Here is a 23,082-nt window from a genome sequence, read left to right as displayed (position 1 = left end):
ATAAAGGTAGGTAGGTGTGGGGTGCTGGTGTGGCTCACTGTCTTGCTCTTATCTCGCAGTTTCCATCCCTTATGTCGGAGGAGTGTGGGGGAGCAGCGCTGACCATGGGGAGGAGCCGCAAGAGCGAGGGCAGCCTGGTAAGTGGGGTGTCCTGAGTGGGGGATGGATGACTGCTGTGGTGGGCCCATGTGTGTCACTAATGATTTTGTCCCCGAGTCCACCTCTAATGGCACTGTTCACTTGCTTGGGAGGTGTGGGCTGCTGTACTGAGGGGCAGACTGTGTATGGGGTGAGTGGGCTGCTCTGTATGGGGTGAGTGGGCTGCTCTATTTGGGGGCAGACTGTGTATTGGGGGTGCAGTTTGTGTTTGGGGAGGCTGCTGTATTGAGGGCGCATACTGTGTATGGGGTGAGTGGGCTGCTGTATTGGGAGGCTGATGTGTATGGGGGTGCATGCTGTATGGGGTGAGTGGGCTGCTAATTATGCAGTGCTGGCTGCTGTATTGGGCCGCAGACTGTAGGGCTGCTGAATTGGGGGTGCAGACTGTGTATGGAGTGAGTGGGCTGCTGAGTATGGGGTGCAGGCTGCTGTATTGGGGCTTCAGTCTGTGTATGGGGTCAGTGGGCTGCTGTATTGGGGGGGGGGCGAACTGCTGTATTGCGGATGCATACTGTGTATGGGGTGAGTGGACTGCTGTATTGGGGGTGCAGGCTTTGTATGGGCTGCTGTTTGGGGTGAATGGGTCATTGTATTTTGGGGGGGGGGTGTTGGGGTTGGCTTTTATATTGGGGGTGTGGGCTACTATATTTAAAGGTACAGGCTGTGTATGGGGGTGAATGAGTTGGGATGTGTAGGTTGTAATTTGATTTATAAAGGTTTGTTCTAGTTCAGGGTTAGTGAGTTGCAAAGTATTAGGACCCTTTCACACAGGACGCAGTGGGATGCATTTGGCTGCATTTTGAACGGCACTCAAACTGCATAAACAGTCCATAATCCAGGCTATCCTATGGGCATAGTTCACACTAGTGTAGAAAAGTACAGCATGCTGCAATTTTCCCGCACTGTAAATGTGCAAAAAAAAAAAAATGCATGCAAACGCACTGCAACGCATTATAGTGCACATAGAACCCGAGGAAAGAAGGAAGGGACCCCACAGGACAAATGTAGATATAAAAGCACGCATGGAATGCATCTATAGGTACAAAGGGAAAAACGCACAGTTGCAGCTTCTGGTGTGAAAGGGGCCTTTAAAAGTAAACTAAAGAGAAAACTTGGGTGTCCAAAACTCCTGGACACGTGAAGACCCTCAGATGGCATAGCTGTGCAGCAAAGTAAAAATTCCATGGACCAGAAAAGTGTATTTTTTTTTTTGTTTGTTTGTTTTTGTTTTGTTTTTTTTGTTTTTTTTTTAAGAAGTGATCAAAATCTAACCAAAGTGGAATTCCCCTCCTAGTTGTCAGCAGAACAATTGTTTTTGTTGAACGTGTTCCCCTTACTATTCTGGGGCCAATTCTAAAACTTGGTTTTCCCATCGTTCTTTCTTGGTATCGATGGTCACCAGGACATATAGTGAGGGACATTTTACTTGATAAGAACACATCAGTAGTGACGGGGTGTAACCCTTCCATACTCTATTATCCCAAATTACAGGTTCTGTAAAACATACACCTTGGGGTCAAAATGCCCTTTATCGTTTGTTGCAGTAGCGCTCTCCTTAAAGCAACTACTTGCATTAACTTGGGGTGCAACGCCCTTTAAAATGTGCCACAAACTATACTCTCCTCTCCAGTGTCCCCAGACATCGGGCATTCATTCATCTTTGCATTGCCCAAATTATGGGAGGGGCAGGTAAGAAAAATCCTGCCTTTTCACAATCCCCTTTTTAGATAAAAAAAAAACAAAAAACTTCATGTGCATTAATGTGAATGTGAGTTTAAAAACCCTTGTGCCCAGCTGGAAGGCATGTTAGGGGGCACTATTGGGGTGCAGCGATGGGGGACTTGTGATGCACATATAACTACACAATAAGGGTAATTGTATTCTTCTATCAAAGTTAGAACTCAAATATTCTCACCACAGTAATGGACACAATGCGTAAGGAGGGTTATACACAAACATTATATTGTCAAAAGTATTGGGACGCCTGCCGTTAGACACACGAGAACTTTGGCATCCCAGTCTTAGTCCGTAGGGTTCAATATTGAGTTGGCCCACCCTTTGCAGCTATAACAGCTTCAACTCTTCTGGGAAGGCTGTCCACAATGTTTAGGAGTGTGTCTATGGGAATGTTTGACCATTCTTCCAGAAGCACATTTGTGAGGTCAGGCACTGATGTTGGATGAGAAGGCCTGGCTCGCAGTCTTCGCTCTAATTCATCCCAAAGGTGTTCTATCAGGTTGAGGTCAGGATTCTGTGCAGGCCAGTCAAGATTCTTCACCTCAAACTCGCTCATCCATGTCTTTTTGGACCTTGCTTTGTCCTCCAAATCATTTGGTGGAGGGGGGATTATGGTGGGGGGTTGTTTTTCAGGGGTTAGGCTTGGCTCCTTCGTTCCAGTGAAGGAAACTCTTAAAAGGGTTGTAAACCTTTTTGAGGTTTTTCACCTCAATTCATTGAGGTGAAAAACCTCCTGTAAATCTGCAGCCCCCCCAATTCCCCATTTTTACTTGCCTGTACCCCCTCTATCTCGTCCCGGGGATGAGCACACCAGCAAAAGCCGGTGTCTCGGGTCCTGATTGGATGGATTGATAGCAGCGCAGCCATTGGCTCCCACTGCTGTCAATCAAATCCAATGACCTAGGGGAGGCGGGGCCAAGTCATACATTTGGCTTCTATGGATGTAGCTGCCGAGGGACCCCAGATGACGATGTTCAGGGCCACTCTGTGCAAAACGAGCTGCACAGTGGAGGGAAGTGTAACATGTTGTTTAAAAAAAATAAACAAAGCTTTAGAGTCACTTTAAGGTGTCAGCATACCTAAAACGTTTTGGACAATTTCATGCTCCCAACTTTGTGGGAACGTTTTGGGGACAGCCTCGTCCTGTTCCAACATGACTGCACACCAGTGCACAGAGCAAGGTCCATAAAGACATGGATGAGCGAGTTTGGGGTGGAGGAATGTGCCAGCCTGACCTCAACCTGACCTGAACACATTTGCTACGAATTGGAGCAGAGACTGCGAGCCAGGCCTTCTCATCCAACATCAGTGCCTGAACTCGCATATGCGCTTCTGGAAGAATGGTCAAACTTTCCCATATACACACTCCTAAACCTTGTGAACAGCGTTCCCAGAAGAGTTGAAGCTGTTATTACTGCAAAGGGAGGGCCAACTCAATATTGAACCCTACGGACTAAGACTGGGATGCCATTAAAGTACGTGTAAGGGCAGCCGTCCCAATACTTTTGACAATACAGTGTATTACAACATACTGTCTAGTTTGTCATACTATACTAAATTGGCCATTTAGAGTCCTTTAAATGTTGTGTTTTTCTACAAGAAAATTAATAGATCAGGCTTATTCACATCACTCAGTGTGGGAAGCATGCATTTTCCTGCATCTAATGGGAATGCGCTGCCCTATTTAGATGCCTGTGGATGGCACCCCAAATGCATCTACCAAATGCTTGTGCATTTGTATCCACAAAAATGCATGGTACCGGAGTACCCAAAGTAAGGGGATCATGCTCTGCTTCAGTATGTCATAGTCAATGGCGACCCCCCCCCCCCCCCAACATTATGCTGTGCCCCCCCCAAAAAAAAAATTTTTTTTTTTTTTTTTTTTTTTTTTTTTACAAATAATCAATGTCTAAGAGGGAGAGAGTCCCCAGTCAGCTCCTGCGGGTGATTCCTCCCCCCTCCCCTGCTCGCTGACACTGCATAATGCGAGCGTTCACACAACCACTGCCGCCTGATCTGCTCCTTCACCTGCATCCTCATTGGCAGGGAGAAGAGCGAGTTGCTGGAAGGACTCCACCAGGACTTTCAGTTACTGAAAAAACAGACTGATTTCTCCCGTCCTTAGGACAGGAGGACCAGCCTGTAAATTCCAAGAGATGCCAGACCAGAGCTGTCAATAGCAGGGGCAGGACAGCAAGAGGAGGCTGGGGAACCCCACAGTGGCAGAACACCAGGGCCCGGAGGCAAGACAACCTTTGCAACCCTGATAGTTCTCCCACTGCTTTGGACCCTTATATTTTCTTGATATGCTGGTGACATATATCTCTTGTTTTCTGCCACCCTGGGGGACCCCAATACAGTAGGAAGGGAGCTCACCGCAGAACATGTAAAAAGGCCCCCAGGATATATATATATATATATATATATATATATATATATATATATATATATATATATATATATATATATATATATATTGCATTTTATAGTTGCCCCCCTACTTTTGCCCCTGTGCCCCCCCTAAATTTGAAAGCTGGAGACGCCACTGGTCATAGTACATGTTGGCATTCATGGTTCCCTCAATGAACTGTAGCTCCCCAGTGCCGGCAGCACTCATACAGCCCCAGACCATGACACTCCCACCACCATGCTTGACTGTAGGCAATACACATTTGTCTTTGTACTCCTCACCTGGTTGCCGCCACACACGCCTGACACCATCTGAACCAAATATGTTTATCTTGGTCTCATCAGACCACAGGACATGGTTCCAGTAATCCATGTCCTTAGTCTGCTTGTCCTCAGAAAACTGTTTGCGGGCTTTCTTGTGCATCATCTTTAGAAGAGGCTTCCTTCTGGGGCATGCAGGCCAATTTGATGCGGTGTATGGTCTGAGTACTGACAGGCTGACCCCCCACCCCTTCAACCTCTGCAATAATGCTGGCAGCACTCATACGTCTATTTTCCAAAGACAACCTCTGGATATGACTCTGAGCACGTGCACTCAACTTCTTTGGTCAACCATGGCGAGGCCTGTTCTGAGTGGAACCTGTCCTGTTAAACCTGCGTATGGTCTTGGCTACTGTGCTGCAGCTAAGTTTCAGGGTCTTGGCAATCTTCTTATAGCCTAGGCCATCTTTATGTAGAGCAACAATTAATTTTTTCAGATCCTCAGAGTTCTTTGCCATGAGGTGCCATGTTGAACTTCCAGTGACCAGTATGAGAGAGTGAGAGCGATAACACCAAATTTAACACACCTGCTCCCCATTCACACCTGAGACCTTGTACCACTAATGAGTCACATGACACCGGGGAGGGAAAATGGCTAATTGGGCCCAATTTGGACATTTTCACTTAGGGGTGTACTCACTTTTGTTGCCAGCGGTTTAGACATTAATGGCTGTGTGTTGAGTTATTTTGAGGGGACAGCAAATTTACACTGTTATACAAGCTGTACACTCACTACTTTACATTGTAGCAAAGTGTCATTTCTTCAGTGTTGTCACATGAAAAGATAGAATAAAATATTTACAAAAATGTGAGGGGTGTACTCAATTTTTAATTTGTTTTTTATTTTTTTACACACAGCAGAACGTGGGTGCTACTTTAAAGCACAACTAAAAAAGGCAAAACTTTTTTTTCTTTCTACATTCGGATAGAGCAGCAGGGGGGGTTAGAACTACTCTTGGGTTTTTAGTGCCCCCCAGACTGTGCCACACCTGTATCCAATACATCTCCTATGGTGAAGCATGACCTACAGCGATTAGTCATGCTTTTATTGCAGAACATGCACGGTCTCTGGCAATAAAATGTCCCTACATGCCTGCTCACTGTCTTGTCTGGCACTGAACTGAACTGAGCTGCGCATGTGCAGCTTACAGCGCGGTGCCTGGAGGACTGGCTCCTGTGCATGCACAGGAGAGACGTCATCCCATGCTGCTCAATGAAGAGGTCTGAAGACCAGCACTCAGAAGGTGCTGGTGAGGAACTGTTGGACAGAAGAATATTTATGCAAAAGTGGTGCCACAGGAACTAATCCTAAAACAAACAGCACTAGCAATGGAACCAATAATAATCCACAGTAATAAAACGGTCAGTGACCATATAATTGGTAAATAAAATCTATAAAGTACAAATAAAGTCCAACAATATTAGATGAATTCTTCATTCAGATATAAACATGCTCTTTGTGGAAATGTCACACAATGGTGAACAAATGTTGATAGTGCTCTCAAACGATTCATATAAAAAGTAAAGGTCCCTACTCACTGAATGAAGTTGACCCTCATTACCTTATAAGAGGTCAAATGCGCCATGCGGCCTCAATGATTAGAGGTTTGCAGGAACCGGCTCCCCTCACTACCTGATGATCCGTGATCCCGGTGAACAGCCCAGAGGAATCAGCCCTCGGTCTCACACTAGGCGAGATCCAGACTACGGTGCGGTTTCAACGATCAATGGCTCCACTCACGAGCCATTGATCGTTGAGACCGCATCTCACACAAAATTAATAATGCTCATACAACGTACCTCAACCTAAGATCTGCCGATGTGAGTAGGGCTTTAATTTTCACTGGGTTACTAAACCATTTCTGTAAAAATAATTAAAATTGATTTTGTGCCATGGAGATGTTTCACGTTCGGAGATTATGCTGATATTCTGGTTGGTTTTTGCATATTTTTCATAAATGTAGCTAAAACCTGATTTTATTTTGAAGTTCTATTCTAGGGGCCAAGACCTGCATAGGATTGGATTCATTTTTTTGAGTTGGTTTCATGTGTCCTTTTCATCAGCATAAAACCGTGTAGAAATCCTGCAGGGTTTTCTTTTAATGGTTAAAATTTCTGGATACTGGGCATTGGGAAATGTAGCAGCACACTCCCACTGAATATTTTGAATCAAGACATTGATGATAAGCCTTGTCCAAGCAATTAACTGCTTTGTCAAGCTTCACTCTGTGTGGCACAACTCTTGACATCCACAAGATCTCTAAAAAGTCTAATATCTCTACTTTCTAGGAGTTTGATACTTTCTTCTGAATTAGTTATAATTTGGGAAATGAGCATGCTTCCTCTGATTAGGCTTGTTGTGTAGTCTGACAAAGTAAAACCAAAAGAGCAGATTTGGGGGGGGGGGGGGGGGGGGGAGTAAACAAGGATTCCCTAAGCTGCACCAAAACACAGTAGTGTGACGATGGCCAATGATAGGGATTTGGAATGCCATGCAGTCAACATGCTGTAGATGTACATTCCTTACCAATACTGTAAAGCCAGCCTATAAAGATGATGGTACTAGAATAAGCAATGTGGGGTTTTGCTCCTAGTAATGTTGGTGTATTTTCTCTAGCTCCAAGGAAGTCCGGGTGCTACTCTGGATGAAGATTCGTGTTCATCAGCTCCTCTGTCCCCGGGGTCCTCATTGTCTCCTCACTCCATGCCATCCTCTGGTCTTACTCAAGGAAAAAGTATCTGCAGCAGCTGTGGCATGGAGATTGTAGATAAATACCTGCTCAAGGTAAGTCCTGAGATTTAAGGAGAACTCTTCCACAAGTGATCACCTATGAAGTCTTTCAGTGTTGATTATCCTGATGCAGTAGGTTTGGTGGCCCCATGGGGCAATGCTCCAGAGTATTTTCAGTGGTAGGTGTATTGTAGTAGTCTGTACCTTATGAAGTGGATCATGTTGGAAGGCCTGTGCCCACCTACAACCCGAATGTCAGGTTTTTTTTGTTTTTTTTGTTTTTTTTGTGTTTTTGTTTTTTTTTTAAGGGGAGTTGGCCATTCAGGTCTTTGTCTCCACTGACACTTAACTGGGCAGAAAATTTAACTTGTCTTGAAGTCTATACTGTATATTCCAAAATTGCTTTTACATGTGCAAATGGATTTCTAAATTGCCGTGTGGCCTTTTCTTGAACAATATATAGGGCCTTGTCTTTGTATTTGTATATTTGCTGTAGCTTGACTTAACCCCTTGACGCCGTTGTAGCGCAGATATGCAGCCTTTGGCTTCAAGGGGTTGTACCAGGGTGATGTCTGCAGCTGCACACTTCACCCCGGTACTGAGTGTGTGTGTGTGTGTTGTTGTTTTTTTGCGGACAGTTGACTTTCTTGTAATAACTGATGTGGCTAACCGGCTTTTATTATAAGCAGCAGAAGGGGGCGCCCCCCCCACCGTGCCACCTTCCACAGAGGCCCTAGCGACTAGCTGGCACGTCTGCCAGCTGGAGACCCAAACAATGCTGGAATGGGCTTTGAGTCTAGTAATATGACATCACTTCCAGTTTACGGAAGACTTAAAGGCGCCAGATTTTTAAAAAAGTGGTATTATTCTAACCAGCCAAACTTGGCGCTTTCAATGCTTTTAAGTGCAGAGGAGGCGTTTGGTGTCTTTTAGACCCAGATCCTCCATAAAGAGTACCTGTCACTGCCTGTTACAAGGGATGTTAACTTTTATTGTCACAAGGAACGTAATCAAAATAAAAATTGAAAGGTACAGTGTAAAAAAAAAAAAAAAAAAAAAAAAAAAATTAAATTTGAAAGCACTCCATGCTCGTGCGCAGAAGTGAACACATACGTAAGCCACGCCCAAAAATATAAACGGTGATAAAACCACACATGTGAGGTATTACCACAATTATTTATTCATGTTAATGTGTATCTTCCAAAAAAATTGCATTTGAAAGACCGCTGCACAAATACTGTGTGGCATAAAAAATGTCCATGATTGCGATTTATTTTCTAGGGTCTCTGCAAAAAAAAAAAGTACATAGGCGCACCACACACTTGCAAAAGTATTCACTATTACACCCCCAGCATTTTTGTTTTGTTGCTCACAACCTGGAATTAACATGGATTGTTTGGGGATTTGCATAATTTAATTTACAGAACATGCCCACAACTTTGAAGATGGGGTTTTTTTTTTTTTTTTTTTTGTGAAGCAAACAACAAATAGGACAAAATAACAGAAAGTCAATGTGCTAACCACCCCCTAAAGTCAATGCTTTGTAGAGCCCTTTTGCGGCCATCACAGCTCCAAGTCGCTTGGATAAGTCTCTGAGCCACATCTTACCACTGGGATTTTTGCCCATTTCTCCTTGCAAAACTGCACCAGTTCCTTCAAGTTGGATGGTTTGCACTTGTGAACAGCATCTTAAGTCTGACCACGATTTTCTATTGGATGAGGTCTGGGCTTTGACTAGGCATTCCAACACATTTACATGTTTCCCCTTAAACCACTCAAGTGTTGCTTTAGCAGTGTGTTTGGGGTCATTGTCCTGCTGGACGGTGACCTCTATCCTAGCCTCAAATCACACACAGAATGGTACAGGTTTTGCTCAAGAATATCCCTGTATTTAGCACCATTCATCTTTCCCTCAACTCTGACCAGTTTCCCAGTCCCGACTGCTGAAAAACATCCCACAGCATGATGCTGCCACCACCATGTTTCACTGTGGCGATGGTGTTCTTTGGGTGATGTGATGGGTTTGCGCCAGACAAACGTCTTTCTTTGATGGCCAAAAGTTCAATTTTAGTCTCATCAGACCAGAGCACCTTCCTCATACATTTTGGGAGTCTCCCACATGCCTTTTCGCAAACTCAAACGTGCCATTTGTTTTTGCTGAAAGTAATGGCTTTCTTCTGGCCACTCTGCCATAAAGCCCAACTCTATGGAGTGTACAGCTTATTGTGGTCCTATGTACAGATACTCCAGTCTCTGCTGTGGAACTCTGCAGCTCCTCCAGGGTTACCTTAGGTCTCTGTGCTCCTCTCTGATTAATGCCCTCCTTGCCAGGTCCGTGAGTTTGGTGTGCTGCCTTCTCTGCTATGGTGCCTGTGGTGTGCTGCCTTCTCTTGGCAGGTTTGATGTTGTGCCATGTTCTTTCCATTTGATGGTGCTCCTAGAGATCATCAAAGATTTGGATATAAATTTTTTTTTTTTTTTTATAACCTAACCCTGACTTGTACTTCTCAACAACATTTTCCCTTACTTGTTTGGAGAGTTCCTTGGTCTTCATGGCAGTGTTTGGTTAGTGGTGCCTCTTGCTTAGGTGTTGCAGCCTCTGGGGCCTTTCAGAAAGGTGTGTATATGTAATGACAGATCATGTGACACTTAGATTGCACACAGGTGGACATCATTTCACTAATTATGTGACTTCTGAAGGTAATTGGTTGCACCGGAGCTTTTTATGGGCTTTATAACAAAGGGTGGTGTGTGTGTATATGTGTGTGTGTGTGTGTATGTGTGTGTATATATATATATATATATATATATATATATATATATATATATATATATATATATATATACCAATTATTATTTCTGAAGAATAGTTTTATGTGTATATTTTATTTCACCAACTTTAGACTATTGTGTTCTGATCCATCGCATATAATATTCAGATTAAAAAAAAAATTGAACCAAAGGATGTAATGTAACAAAATGGTAAAAAGGCCAAGGGGGTGAATACTTTTGCAAGGCACTTTATAATGCTTGGGGGTTCTAAGTAATTTTCCAGCAAAAATATGGATTTTAACTTGTAAGCAACAAGTGCCAGAAAGGCTTAGGCATGAAGGGGTTTAAGTCCCAGCTGCATACCAAATGGTATCTGACTTCAGCAGTAATGCCACTGTAGTGATCAGATGGATGGTATTGTTGGCTTTTGAATAATAAAGTCAGTTAAGTCCAACATTCGGTGACTCGGAAATTGAAATGTTGAATGTTTCCTCCAATGGTGCTTTTACAATACAGCGCGATTAAGGGAAGTTTGGGTGTGTTGGTGAAGCATGGTAAATACGGAGGAGGTTTAAACAAAAATCCTATAACCTATTGTGTCTTGAAGGTCCTTGTTATCTTCTGTAGTTGGTTTCAGAGTCTGTAATGGCAGTGGTTTGCAATAGTTGGGGGCAGTTGGTCTTTGACATAACCTCCTGAGACTGGAACCTGTGAAAGGGACTATGAGTTTACCTAGTTTAGCTTTTTTTGAGGTGCTTTCATGGGGCTGTGGCTTTGGAGGAAACACTGGTGATGCCAGAGGCTTCTGAGACTGCTAGAGGGTGTAAAAGGGTACTTGTTTGTGCCAAAACTCCTCCAAAGGGTTGAGGAATCAAGCTTTTGTTGCTCTTGTGTTCAGTTTGGATCACTGAAAATTGGGTTGGTCAAGTCTCCTACAATGAATCCTCTGAGAATGCATGTACATTATAAGCAACAAGGCCACTACATTGATTAGGTGAAAGATGGCAACGAGTGCAGTGTAGCCAGAATTCTGCTTTGCTGTCACTTACATTTTTTAATGAAACCTGGTTTAAAGATACGCTGAGGGCAGTGTGACAAAAGCTGTGTATATAATAAATGTACATTTTAGACTAACTCTTGTCTTGTCTTTTAGTAGGCCCAAACGCCAATCTCCGTTTCTTCAAATTTCTGATTCGTACAACTATTTGTTAACTTTTCTGTGAGCTCTGTAAGGTATTGACACTACTGAGCATCTACTGCTTCTCAACAAGGTATTTGCTGGATTAGCTGTTAAATACGCCATAGTTCCATTAAAGCCTTATCCTTTTTGTCCTGAATTGCATGATTTCTACTACCGCTTGGGTTTTAGACCCTGCAGAGGTTACTGATTGGTGTATTTATTTGCCTGTCTACTAAATGCCATTCCGAACAGACTTCGGATTGCTGAATTTGTTGTATTTGGTTTACCTTGGACTCATTTTGACCTACAAAAATGAACCATCTGTGTAAATGAGCCTTTGATGGTAAAGTGGTCTGTTCATGCTGCTTGCTCTGAAGTTGAGCAGCTACAAATTGACATTTTGTGATTTAGATGTAATTGCGTATTAGACTTGTTACTATACCGGTTACCTTCTGGGCTGGCAACTTTCTCCAAGTTTTGGTGTCATGTATTTCAACAAGTGCATGATCCCATTCTTCCCAAAATTCAAGCATAACCCCCCCCCCCCCCCAATCCTTACTGGGACAGGTGTGCAACTTCATTTATCATTCGCAGGGGATCTAATTTTGTGGGGAGGAAAATGGAGGTGTGTGTGTATCTCGCACACCCGCTATGTTGTAATGTTCTTAAAAGTTATCTTTCCGTTTTTATCGTACCAGTTCACACCAGTGACGGTTCCTGCATCGCATAGAACTTGCAGGCAGTTCACACTGCCCTATACGAACCACTGCAGGAGTCGATAGAAAGTTGATGACACCCCCAGATCGGTTCCCGTATCGCAGTGCGAATTGTGAATTCGGACGGGAATCGGATCGCATGGGTGTGCACAACTATGCAATCTGATTGTGGTACGGACAAAAAAAGGGTCCTGCATGACTTTGGTCTGAATGCGATGCAAAATTCAGCCATACAATCTGTATGGCTGAATCCGCATCGCACAGGCATTTCGTGTGATCTGCACATAGGATTGCCGCTCCCCCCCCCCCCCCCCCCCCCCCCCAAGTCAAACCCCCCAAGTCAAACCCCCAAAGTGTCCCCTCACCCTCCTATCAGGCCCTGCTACAAGCCACATTCCTTTCTGAATATTGTGTCTGGGCTTCAGGCGGACTGAACCCAAACACATGATTCAAAACCCAAATGGTCTGGGTGAATGCCCAGACAGGTGGCAACCCTATCTGAACAGCAGTCTGACCCGGCACCCCCCCCCCCCATATGATTTTGTTCTTGTGTGATTGGCTCACTGGTTTTCCCAGAAGTCTGCACTAAGATGCAAGCCACATTTCAGGCATCTCCTGCAAAAAAAATTTCATTTTTGGTGAGATACTCTCAATAGGAAATCACATCTAAAGAGATGCAGGCCCAGCAGATTTCCTCATTAGAACCCTCCAGGTGCAGCAGCTGATTGATAATTATAAAACCACTCCCATACAGATTCATTTTGCACATGTACACAGGCCAGCAAACAGCTATATTCCCAGGATAACAAAAGGTAGGTATCTGCAACAAAGTTTGTAAAAATCCTTGTAATATACATTGAACACCCAGAGGGGAATGTGGTGGGTGTGTTTTTTGTTTCCCCCCCCCCCCCCTCAACAAAGGAGTTGCTCTTTAACAATTTTTAGCCATTACACCACTAACCCTACACTTGCTAACCTTCCCTTACTGATTGTATAGGATAGTCTGCATTATTTTAATTTTTTTGAGTGGATTTCATCTGTCATGTCCCTGTACACTAAAATAGAAAATGTCAGTTCTCATAGTAAAATTGATAGAACTGTAAATTTGTGGTCTTAGATCTGTAAAAAGCTTAATTCTGGTTGGTTACTGCTGTGCTTTTCTTTTTACACGTTTAGATCACCTAAATCTTATTTATTTTCCAAACTATTACAGTTATGTGAAACTGTATAGAGGACCTCTATCACACTAATCTCTGTATAGTCCATTGCAATACCGTGCAGCACAGTGTTACGGTTGCAATTACAAGCTGGCACTCTGGGCTGATCCTTGTGCTGTAAACACTCGCTCATTGTGCTAATCGCACACTCCCTTCACCGCACATGTAAGTAAAAAAGTTACAACTGATCATAAGCAAGTTTCCACACTCCAATGGAGAAATGTAAAAATAATTCCAACCCTCTTCCCTTTTTGGCATCCACATACATTCCAGCATACAGAAATAAACAGGGATTTTGCTGGAGGCTCTGGTAGGGTGGAACATGCCGTAGGATAAAGTCTTGCTGGTCTCTTGGATGTAACATGCAAATAATGTATAGACAAATTGCTAAGTTTGAAGTCTGTTGTCTGTTTGCACAATTCTTCATAGTTTGGGCTTCTTTTTTGATAGACACTGAAGTGCTCCAGTGTCTAATTGTTATACAGGGCCAACAGTATTTAAAAAATTGAAGGAAACTAGAATTTCATTACAGAGCAAATGTTTGTGCTTTGTATGGATTGGATATGTTGCTGTAATCTGTGTATACAGTTTTGTAATTCCTAATTTTATTATGGGGTCACCAGGTAATTTATTTAGATCTATCATTTCTTTTTAAAAAGTGACTCTACTTTTGTTGAGGGGAAAAAAAAAACTCTCTGGGTGATCTATGTACATTGCAAAGATTATAACAACCTTTGCTACAGATTCCTCCCCTTTTTTTTTTTTTTTTTTTTTTTTTTTTATTTTATCTGTTCTGAAGAAATCCCGGTTTGCTCCTCTGTGCTGAGTGGGTCTAATGGGAGTGGTTTCATAATTATCAGTCAGCTGTGGCACCTGCAGGGCACTATTGAGGAAATATGCTGGGCCTGCATCCCTTACATGTTCCTGTTGGGAGTATCTCACCAAAAATGACTTGTTGCACGGGATGCCAGAAATCTGACTTGTATTTTAGGCAGACTTCTTGGCAAATTGAGCCAATCACACAAGCAGGAAATGATGTTTATGGGGCGTGGTCAGTACACAGTGTACAGTACTCCAGGTAGCCATATTGCATTTACAGAAAATTACAGCACTGCAAATTGAAAATGAAAGGTATTTTTTAATAACATTCAATTACAATATGACTTGTGTGGCAATTGTATGTGTAATTAAAAAAAAAAATATATATATATATATATATATATATATAATATATATATATATATATATCTATCCCCCCCCCTCCCCGAAAGAGTGGACTAACCCATTATCAATATTATTCCAATGGATATGTACTTTGAAACCTGTAGGCAGTGGAACAGTTTGGGAGGGTGGTGGAAGCAAAATATGACAGATGGAGGGAAAGTGTTTAGTCAGCATCAATATGACAAATTCTTGTATTTTCACTAGAATTTTAATTGTTCTGTAAATGCCTGCAAAACAGCTCTGCATTATGTAGCTGGTACAATGCTATAAAAGCAATGTGTGTAAAGAAGTCTATGGATGCTTTTGGCAGAGACTTCTGCTTTTGATGTACTGTTAAACTTTGTGTTTTTTTTGTTTTTTTGTTTTTTGTGTTTTTTTTTTTTTTTTTTTTTTTTTTTTTTTGGGGGGGGGGTTGTTAAGGGTTAATAAAGAGGTGGGATTGAGGCTTGCTGCCCATTTGCAGATGGCAATATAATATGTATTGCACTAAATGTTGAGGCAATTTGTTTGCTGCTAATAGAAATAAGTTTGACCATTGGCACATTCTAAATATTTTGGCCAATTTGTAGTCCTAAAAACTTGATAAATGTCACCACCTTTTTAAATGGTAATCCCCCTGATAAATTTTTGTGTTCATTAGGGTTGCACCGATGCTAGTATCGGTGCCGATACCGAGTATTTGCCCGAGTACTTGTACTTGGCCAATGCCTGAGCTGATACTTTTGCATGAACAGGCGGCTACCGGAATTCAGTGGGCGGAGCACAAGTCCTGGCAGGCTGGCAGCAGCGGAAGGTAAGCTGGCCGGGGGGTGGGTCGCTGCATTTGTTATCCGGGCCGTCACATTAGTTAACAGAATTGACGGCCCCCGGTCTCCGTCGGAGATTGAACAGCACAACGCCCATCTTGGTACACCCTGCACTCGGCCTCAGTAAGTAGCAGTGACAAGGCGGCAGCAGACATCTTGTTACACCCAGTCCATATAGTTCACTAACTATATGGGCTGGGTGTAACAAGATGTCTGCTTCTGACTGCTGCTTACTGAGGCTGAGTGCAGGGTGTCCCAAGATGGGCGTCGCAGCACTTGTATACTGGAGAAAGTTTAAACTGTTATTGATTGTCCCTCATCGTTTATTTATCATGCCAGGCTGCCAGCAATTGCCAATCTAATCTGTGCTGCATTTTATTGCCACTGCCTGCCCATCAGTTCCACCTACCATTTCACATAAGTGTCACCTATCAGAGCAAGCATATCAGTTTTTTTCAGTTCCCATCAGTCGGTGCCACCTATCAGTGCTGCAAAGATATCATTAGTCTGTATTGTGCTTTGAAAACTGTCATATGACATTAAAAAAAAAGTATCAGTAATCGGTAACGCCGAGTACTTGTACTGTCTTAAAGTGGTATCTGCAATCCTAGTTCTCATAGCAGGAATGTATTGGTATAATGCATTTCAAATTAAAAATATTATGTTCATGTAAAATGCAGCCAAACCTATTCCCTGTTGGCCATATTTGGGGATCAGTGAACTCCAGCATGGTGTCACTTCGTAGCGTTGCCACTGAGATGGGGAAAGAATATATCCAAAGGCCTTTAATGTTTTCTGGAATTGCTTATTAAAGGAATTGGGTTAAATATTAATGACTTATCCATGTATTATTGCAGTCTTAAAGTGATTGTAAAATCTCAAGGTTTTTTTTACCTTTTAAGGCATTCTATGCCTTAAGGTGAAAAACCTTCTTTGCTGCAGCTCCAAGCACCCCTAGCTTCCTTTTCGAGGAACCCTAGTTGAGAATGGCTGTCTTAATGAATCTACAGCCTTCTGTCTATTTACAGTTTTGTAAGTGTACATATGGGGGGGGGGGGGCTCAAATTTATCACCTCATTGCATGTTTACTAGAATTTTATCTGATTTTTAAAATCAGAATATTTATGTACCCTAATGCCACGTACACATGACCGGACTTTACGGCATACTTGGTCCAGCGAACCGGAGTCCGTCGGACAATTCGATCGTGTGTGGGCTCCAGCGGACTTTTTTCCCCAAAAGTTTGACGGACCTAGAAATGAAACTAGGTTTCAAATCTTTTTGACGGACTTGAGTCCGGTCGAAAAGTCAGCTCGTCTGTATGCTAGTGCGACGGACAAAAACCGAGGCTAGGGCAGCTATTGGCTATGAACTTCCTTGTTTTAGTCCGGTCGTATGTCCTCACGTACGAATCCGTCGGACTTAGGTTGATCGCGTGTAGGCAAGTCCGTTCATTCGGAAAGTCCGTCGTAAAATCCGTCAAAGTCTGCAGGAAAAAGTATGCCGTAAAGTCCGGTCGTGTGTAAGTGGCATAATGGTGTGGCATGCCTACAGTGCTCTCTGTAGCACAAAGATCAACTTGTGCTCTAGGCTGCCTATTGAGCCAGGTAGAAAAAAATTGTATGAATAGTGACTGTATCCAATCAGGCGCAGTCACCGTTTGGCTTTTCTGACAGCCGTGGGTGCTGCAACTGTATGAATACGATGGCTAGCATTTTCATTTCCATCAACCGATGCGGCATCCTTTCATTCCAGCACATTACCCAGTCCATATCAGTATAGATATCCAGCATGATATTTTTCCCCATTGAGATCTGATGTGTTTTTCAAACTGTATTAGGAGGGAACGTTTTTAAGAATAGGTATAGTTGGCTTTTCTTCCACTTTTTAATGGACATGAGGCTCAATACACAAAGCTATCATGAGGGTAAGGTTCCATAATTTTGCCACATGACTAACTTTTGAACCTCATTGGACTCGCTGAAAAAAATATGTCACCTGTTCAATAGTATACTTTTTTCCTAGTGTTAGTACACCAATTCAAAAAAGCTATCTTGGGTTTAGACCTGCATGTAAAATATAAATTTATCTGTTTAACGTTCTAAAAATGGACATGAAGGCATGCTCTTCAGTCATCTATTTTCCAGTGTGGATGTGACCTTCATGGTAACAAATATTTGCTGCATATCAGGAGTTGGCCTTCTGTACAGATTTTCTTTTTTCTTTTTCCCTGGAACTTCTTTCTGTATTCCTTGGACAGAACGGGATCTATGTGATTTTCTTGTTGCTTTTCAATGTTTATTTTTAATACAGCAGGTTTTGGATGAGATTTACTGACTGACAAAATGGTATTCTGTGGGGGTGTGTGTATCGGTTTTCCACTTCTGCCTAATTTAAAGGGATGCAAAGCATTACTTTGCCTGTGGAGACTAAGCTTAGGATCCCCACAATAGAGGAGCATTTCTATTCTAAGCCTCTTCAAGCATAAGTTTAGCACCAGGTGCCACTCCTAAGAACAGGAAACTGAGGCTACAATTTGCACAGGCTCACCAAAATTGGATTATAGAAGATTGGAAAAACGTTGCCTGGTCGGAGTCTTGATTTTCAGCTGCGACATTCAGATGGTCGGGTCAGAATTTTGTGTAAACAACATGAAAGCATGGATCCATCCTGCCTTCTATCAGTGGTTCAGGCTGGTGGTGGTGTAATGGTGTGGGGGATATTTTCTTGACACCATTTGAGTCACTTCATACCAATTGAGCATTGTTTAAACTCCACGGCCTATCTGAGTATTGTTGCTGACCATGTCCATCCCTTTATGACTACAGTGTCCCCATCTTCTGATGACTCCTTCTAGCCGCGTAATCCACCATGTCACGAAGCTCAAATCATCTCCCCACTGGTTTCTTGAACATGACAATGGATGTCACTGAACTCCAATGGCCTCCACAGTCACCAGATCTCAATCCAATAGAGCACCTTTTGGGATGTGGTGGAACGGGGGTTCTCATCATGAATTTGCAGCCGACAAATCTGCAGCAGCTGTGTGATACTATCATGTCAATATGGACCAAAATCTGAGGGAGGTTTCCAACACCTTGTTGAATCTATGCCACAAAGAATTAAGGCAGTTGTGAAGGCAAAAGGGGGTCCAACCCAGTTTTAGAATGGTGTACCTAATAGTGTGGCAGGTAAGTGCGTCATACTAGGTCTACTTAACCTACCAGCCTGTTTTTGGAGTGTGGTAAGAAACTAGGGTACCTGGAGGAAAAGCGCATAGGGAGAACATGGCAGCTCCCAGGTAGGTGGTGCCGTGGTTATGCAGAAGTGCTAACCTCTTAGCCACTACTAGTCAATTTCTATTGTGGCCTTTTAATGCTTCTTGAACTTTTTGTAGAAGAGAACTAACAATGTCTGTCTGTCAACTTTTGTGACCAGTGGTCATTGAAGCTTGACTGTCCAGCCCACATTTAGCAGCACTGATAGGCATCAGTTCATTTGACTAGAAGTCTATAACTGAGGGTGGCTGCACTATTCCTTGTTTGGATCAATATGATAAATATGCTAGATGGTGGTACAGAGGCTTGGGATAAGAGAGAGGATGGGACCAAGATAGGTGTGTGGGTTTGTTTTTTTTGGGTTTTTTTTTTTTTCAGGAATGGTTGACCTTTGTCTCCAGGTGCCAGGATCTATGTCCCATCATGGTGTATGGGCTTTATAACTTTCCTCCATGTGTGTAGTTTTTGATCTTGAGTTGACTTGACACAAATGTCCACAAAAGTTCAGTCTTGTAGAAGAATGCATACTGCAGTAATACTGCAGAGAATTCAAAAATCCGAACCACAACATACAAAACCATCCAACTCTGCTCCCAGCTATAGTCCCAACCTCCTCTCATAACATCACCCAAAGTATCCTCTTTCCTCCCAAGACCACCCACTCTCTTGCTCCATTGTCTTCTCCCACACCTTTGGGACGTCATATTATGAAAGTCTTCTTGTCATCCCTTTTCTCCCAGGATAATTTACTAAGGCACAATGCAAAGTATAGAGAGAGGAAGTACAGCAACTCTGACAAACAAGGCTTTCCTTTTTGGTTTAGAGTATTTACATTTTTAATGGAGGATTGGTTGTAGATGGTGAATATCGTGTGTGTTCAGTCTGCAGTTATTTTATTTTTGATTGCCTGTGCTCCTGAATTGTCTGATTTTTGGCAGATCTGACAGATGGGTGTGGGTGTTTGGCAATGCATTTTTCAAGTCCTTGCTGCTTGGCAATATTGGCTGAAGGTAAAATGGCGTGTTGGACCCTTTGCACCAATTTGAGAAGATCAAGACAGATTCTTCAGTTAGGAAAACATGTTTGCCTGATGTATTTGATTTATGTAATGTATGTGCATTAACAATTATACCTATTAGAACAACTCCTGTGGCTACTTAAATCAGTACTGTGAAAAATGGTCCATTAGTAGATAAACGGTTTTTGCTGCACTATTCACCTTCTATTAAGAGTGTACTGGTTTGGGAAATCTTTCTCTTCTTCTTTTTTTTTTTTTTTTTTTTCTCCAGCCACTAAATGTCCTCAGCCTAATAAGGTTGTATGATACTGGCCATCTCCTCTGAGCCATCATATGGAAGACACATGGCTCCCAACTGTGTCTGATTTCAAGGGACTGTCCCTGATTTGGAACAAAGTCCCTCTGTTCCTCTTTCCTCCTCATTTGTCCCTCATTTTGGTCTGATCCATATAGTTGTATGTAAAATGCACTCTTTCAAAAAGTGTTTCCCAGTGCTAAACCTTTCATCCAATTTCTAAATTGCTGCTTCTGTACAATTCAAAAGCCAATATGAAGGAATAGTAGTGATGTATACCCCCCCAAAAAAACTTGGGGGTTTAACTAATCCTATAATTTTTTTTAAATTCTCTAAGGAGGCATGGCAGGGTGTCCAATGCCTACATACTTTTGTTAACAGGTGTCCCTTGTTTCCATCTCAAAATATTGGGCGTTATGAAGACGTCTAGTGCCAGGAAAGTGCTGCGGAGCATATTCCTGAATTGAAATTAAAAGTAGAACTATATAGGTTGGTCGTCTGTTATTTTGAGATCGGTGTCCCATTGGGAAAATTTACCTTCACTTCCTATTCCATAGCCAAAATAGGAAGTAAGAGGAAATCCTTGCAAATTAAGGGAACCCCTTGGGGGGGGGGGGGGGGCAGATCACCAGAAATGTAAGTGTCCCTATTGGAAGATTTCCCTCTATTTCTTTGGGGGACAACCCAGAATTTTGGGATTTTCTTTTACTTTCAATGATAAAGGTAAACTGATGAAAGTAGAGGGTGAATCTCCCTAACTCCTAACAGAGGCACAGACAGGCTAACAGGTGTTCTATTTACGGTCTACTCTATCCAAAATAATTTTTTTTGGCCTTTTAGTTATACTTTAGGTTGGGTTCACACTATTGTGACTTGGATGTGGGTTTAACTTTCCCTGCATCCAATTCGCATAGCAGGAGATTGTGACCGGTTCTCTATGGAGACGATTCGCACATCTCCGGTGCGAATTGCACAGGAGCCCTGTGTGCTTCTTTTTGGTCAGTTTTAGGTCTGAGTTAAGCCAAAAATTCAGACTGAAATCAGACCTGAAATGGTGAAAGACGAATCAGACCTCTGCTGTGGGTTGCTGTGGTTTCCAATGTGAACCTAGCCTTACAGTACATCCAGAATATATTCACAGCACTTCACTTTTTCCACATTTTATGTTACAGCCTTATTCCAAAATGGATTAAATTCATTATTTTCCTCCAAAATTCTACAAACAATACCCCATAATGACAGTGTGAAAGAAGTTTGAAATATTTGCAAATTTATTAAAAATAAAAGCGAAAAAATCCCATGTACATAAGTATTCACAGCCTTTGCCATGACACTCAAAATTGAGCTCAGGTGCTCCTGTTTCCACTGATCATCCTTGAGATGTTTCTACAACGTGATTGGAGTCCACCTGTGATAAATTCATTTGATTGGACATGATTTGGAAAGGCACACACCTGTCTATATAAGGTCCCACAGTTAACAGTGCATGTCAGAGCACAAACCAAGCCATGAAGTCCAAGGAATTGTCTATAGACCTCAAAGACAGGATTGTATCTAGACACAGATCTGGGGAAGGGTACGGAAAAATTTCTGCAGCATTGATGGTCCCAATGAGCACAGTGGCCTCCATTATCTGTAAATGAAAAGTTTGGAACCACCAGGATTCTTCCTAGAGTGGGCCTCCTGGCCAAACTGAGCAATCAGGGGAGAAGGGCCTTAGTCAGGGAGGTGACTAAACTTGATGGTCACTCTGACAGAGCCCCAGCGTTCCTCTACAGAGAGGCTGTAGGGATGTTTTTCAGTGGCAGGAATTGGGAGACTAGTCAGGACTAAGGGAAAAGATGAATGCAGCAATTTAGAGAAATCCTTGATAAAAACCTGCTCCAGAGCACTCTGGACCTCAGACTGGGGCAAAGGTACATCTTCCAATAGGACAATGACCCTAAGCACACAGCCAAGATGACAAAGGAGTGGCTATGGAAAAACACTGTGAATGTCCTTGAGTGGCCCAGACTTGAACCCGATGGCTGTGCACCAACTCTCCCCATCCAACCTGATGGAGCTTGAGAGGTCCAGCAAAGAATGGGAGAAACTGCCCAAAAATAGGTGTGCCAAACTTGTAGCATCATACTCAAAAAGACTTGAGGCTGTAATTGGTGCCAAATGTGCTTCAACAAGGTATTGAGCAAAGGCTGTGAATACTTCTATACATGGGATTTTATTCACTTCTTTCTTCTTTCTTCCTTCTTTCTTCTTTCTTCTTTCTTCTTTCTTCTTTCTTCTTTCTTCTTTCTTCTTTCTTCTTTCTTCTTTCTTCTTTCTTCTTCCTTCTTCTTTCTTCTTCTTTCTTCTTCTAAATTTGCAAATATTTTAAACAAACTTCTTTCACGTTGTCATTATGGGGTATTGTTTGTAGAATGTTGAGGAAAATCATCCATTTTAGAATAAGGCTGTAACATAAAATGTGGAAAAAGTGAAGCGCTGTGAATACTTTCTGGATGCACTGCATATTGCAGCAAAAGTTGGCTTTATTTTGCCCTCTAAGGGGCTGTTCATTTTTATCTTTATTTTTTTTTTTTTTTTTTTTGAGCCCCGCCTTGAATGCTCCAAATGTCTGAAATGCCCCTACTGCTTCCTAAATTTGAGCTTTTTGTCCATCCATGAATAAAGGTTTTCTTTTGATTTTTAATGACACTTGTAATCTATACAAGTAGGGATGGGCAGAACAACCCCCCCAATTCGGTTTGCACCAGAACACGCGAACCCTATTAAAGTCTATGGGACATGAAAAATCAAAAGTGCTCATTTTAAAGGCTTATATGCAAGTTTGCCATAAAGTGTATGGGGACACGGGTACTGCCCCAGGGGACATGTATTCATTAGGAATGGGCCGAACACCCCCCTGGTTAGGTTTGCACCAGAACATACCGAACAGGCAAAACATTTCGCAGAACCCGCAAACACCATTAAAGTCTATGGTACACTAACGTGAAAAATCAAGTGCTCATTTTAAAGGCTTATATGCATGGTATTGTCATAAAAGTGTTTGGGGACCCGGGTCCTGCCCCAGGGGACATGGACCAATGCAAAAAAAAGTTTTAAAAACTGACGTTTTTTTGGGAGCAGCGATTTTAATAATGCTTAAAGTGAAGCAATAAAAGTGAAATATTCCTTTTAAATTTTGTACCTGGGGGGTGTCTATAGTATGCCTGTAAAGTG

General features: G+C 42.5%; 1 protein-coding gene across 4 annotated transcripts in view; it reads left to right on the top strand.

Annotated features, from left to right (window-relative positions):
- Positions 1-23,082, top strand: part of LHX8 (LIM homeobox 8) — a 65,934-nt gene that overhangs the window by 25,867 nt on the left and 16,985 nt on the right. For 3 of the 4 annotated variants that reach the window (XM_073593725.1, XM_073593724.1, XM_073593726.1), the window contains exons 2-3: positions 60-137; positions 7,244-7,411. In XM_073593725.1, coding sequence (XP_073449826.1) covers positions 60-137; positions 7,244-7,411 — 246 coding nt within the window. The remainder of the gene's footprint in view (positions 1-59; positions 138-7,243; positions 7,412-23,082) is intronic. The other variant, XM_073593727.1, reaches the window with a different exon arrangement.

The sequence above is a fragment of the Aquarana catesbeiana genome, linkage group LG07 (assembly GCF_042186555.1).
Source record: "Aquarana catesbeiana isolate 2022-GZ linkage group LG07, ASM4218655v1, whole genome shotgun sequence".
Classification (NCBI taxonomy): Eukaryota; Metazoa; Chordata; class Amphibia; order Anura; family Ranidae; genus Aquarana; species Aquarana catesbeiana.
The sequence above is the reverse complement of the archived record's forward strand: the minus strand, read 5'-3'. Positions and strand labels throughout refer to the sequence as shown.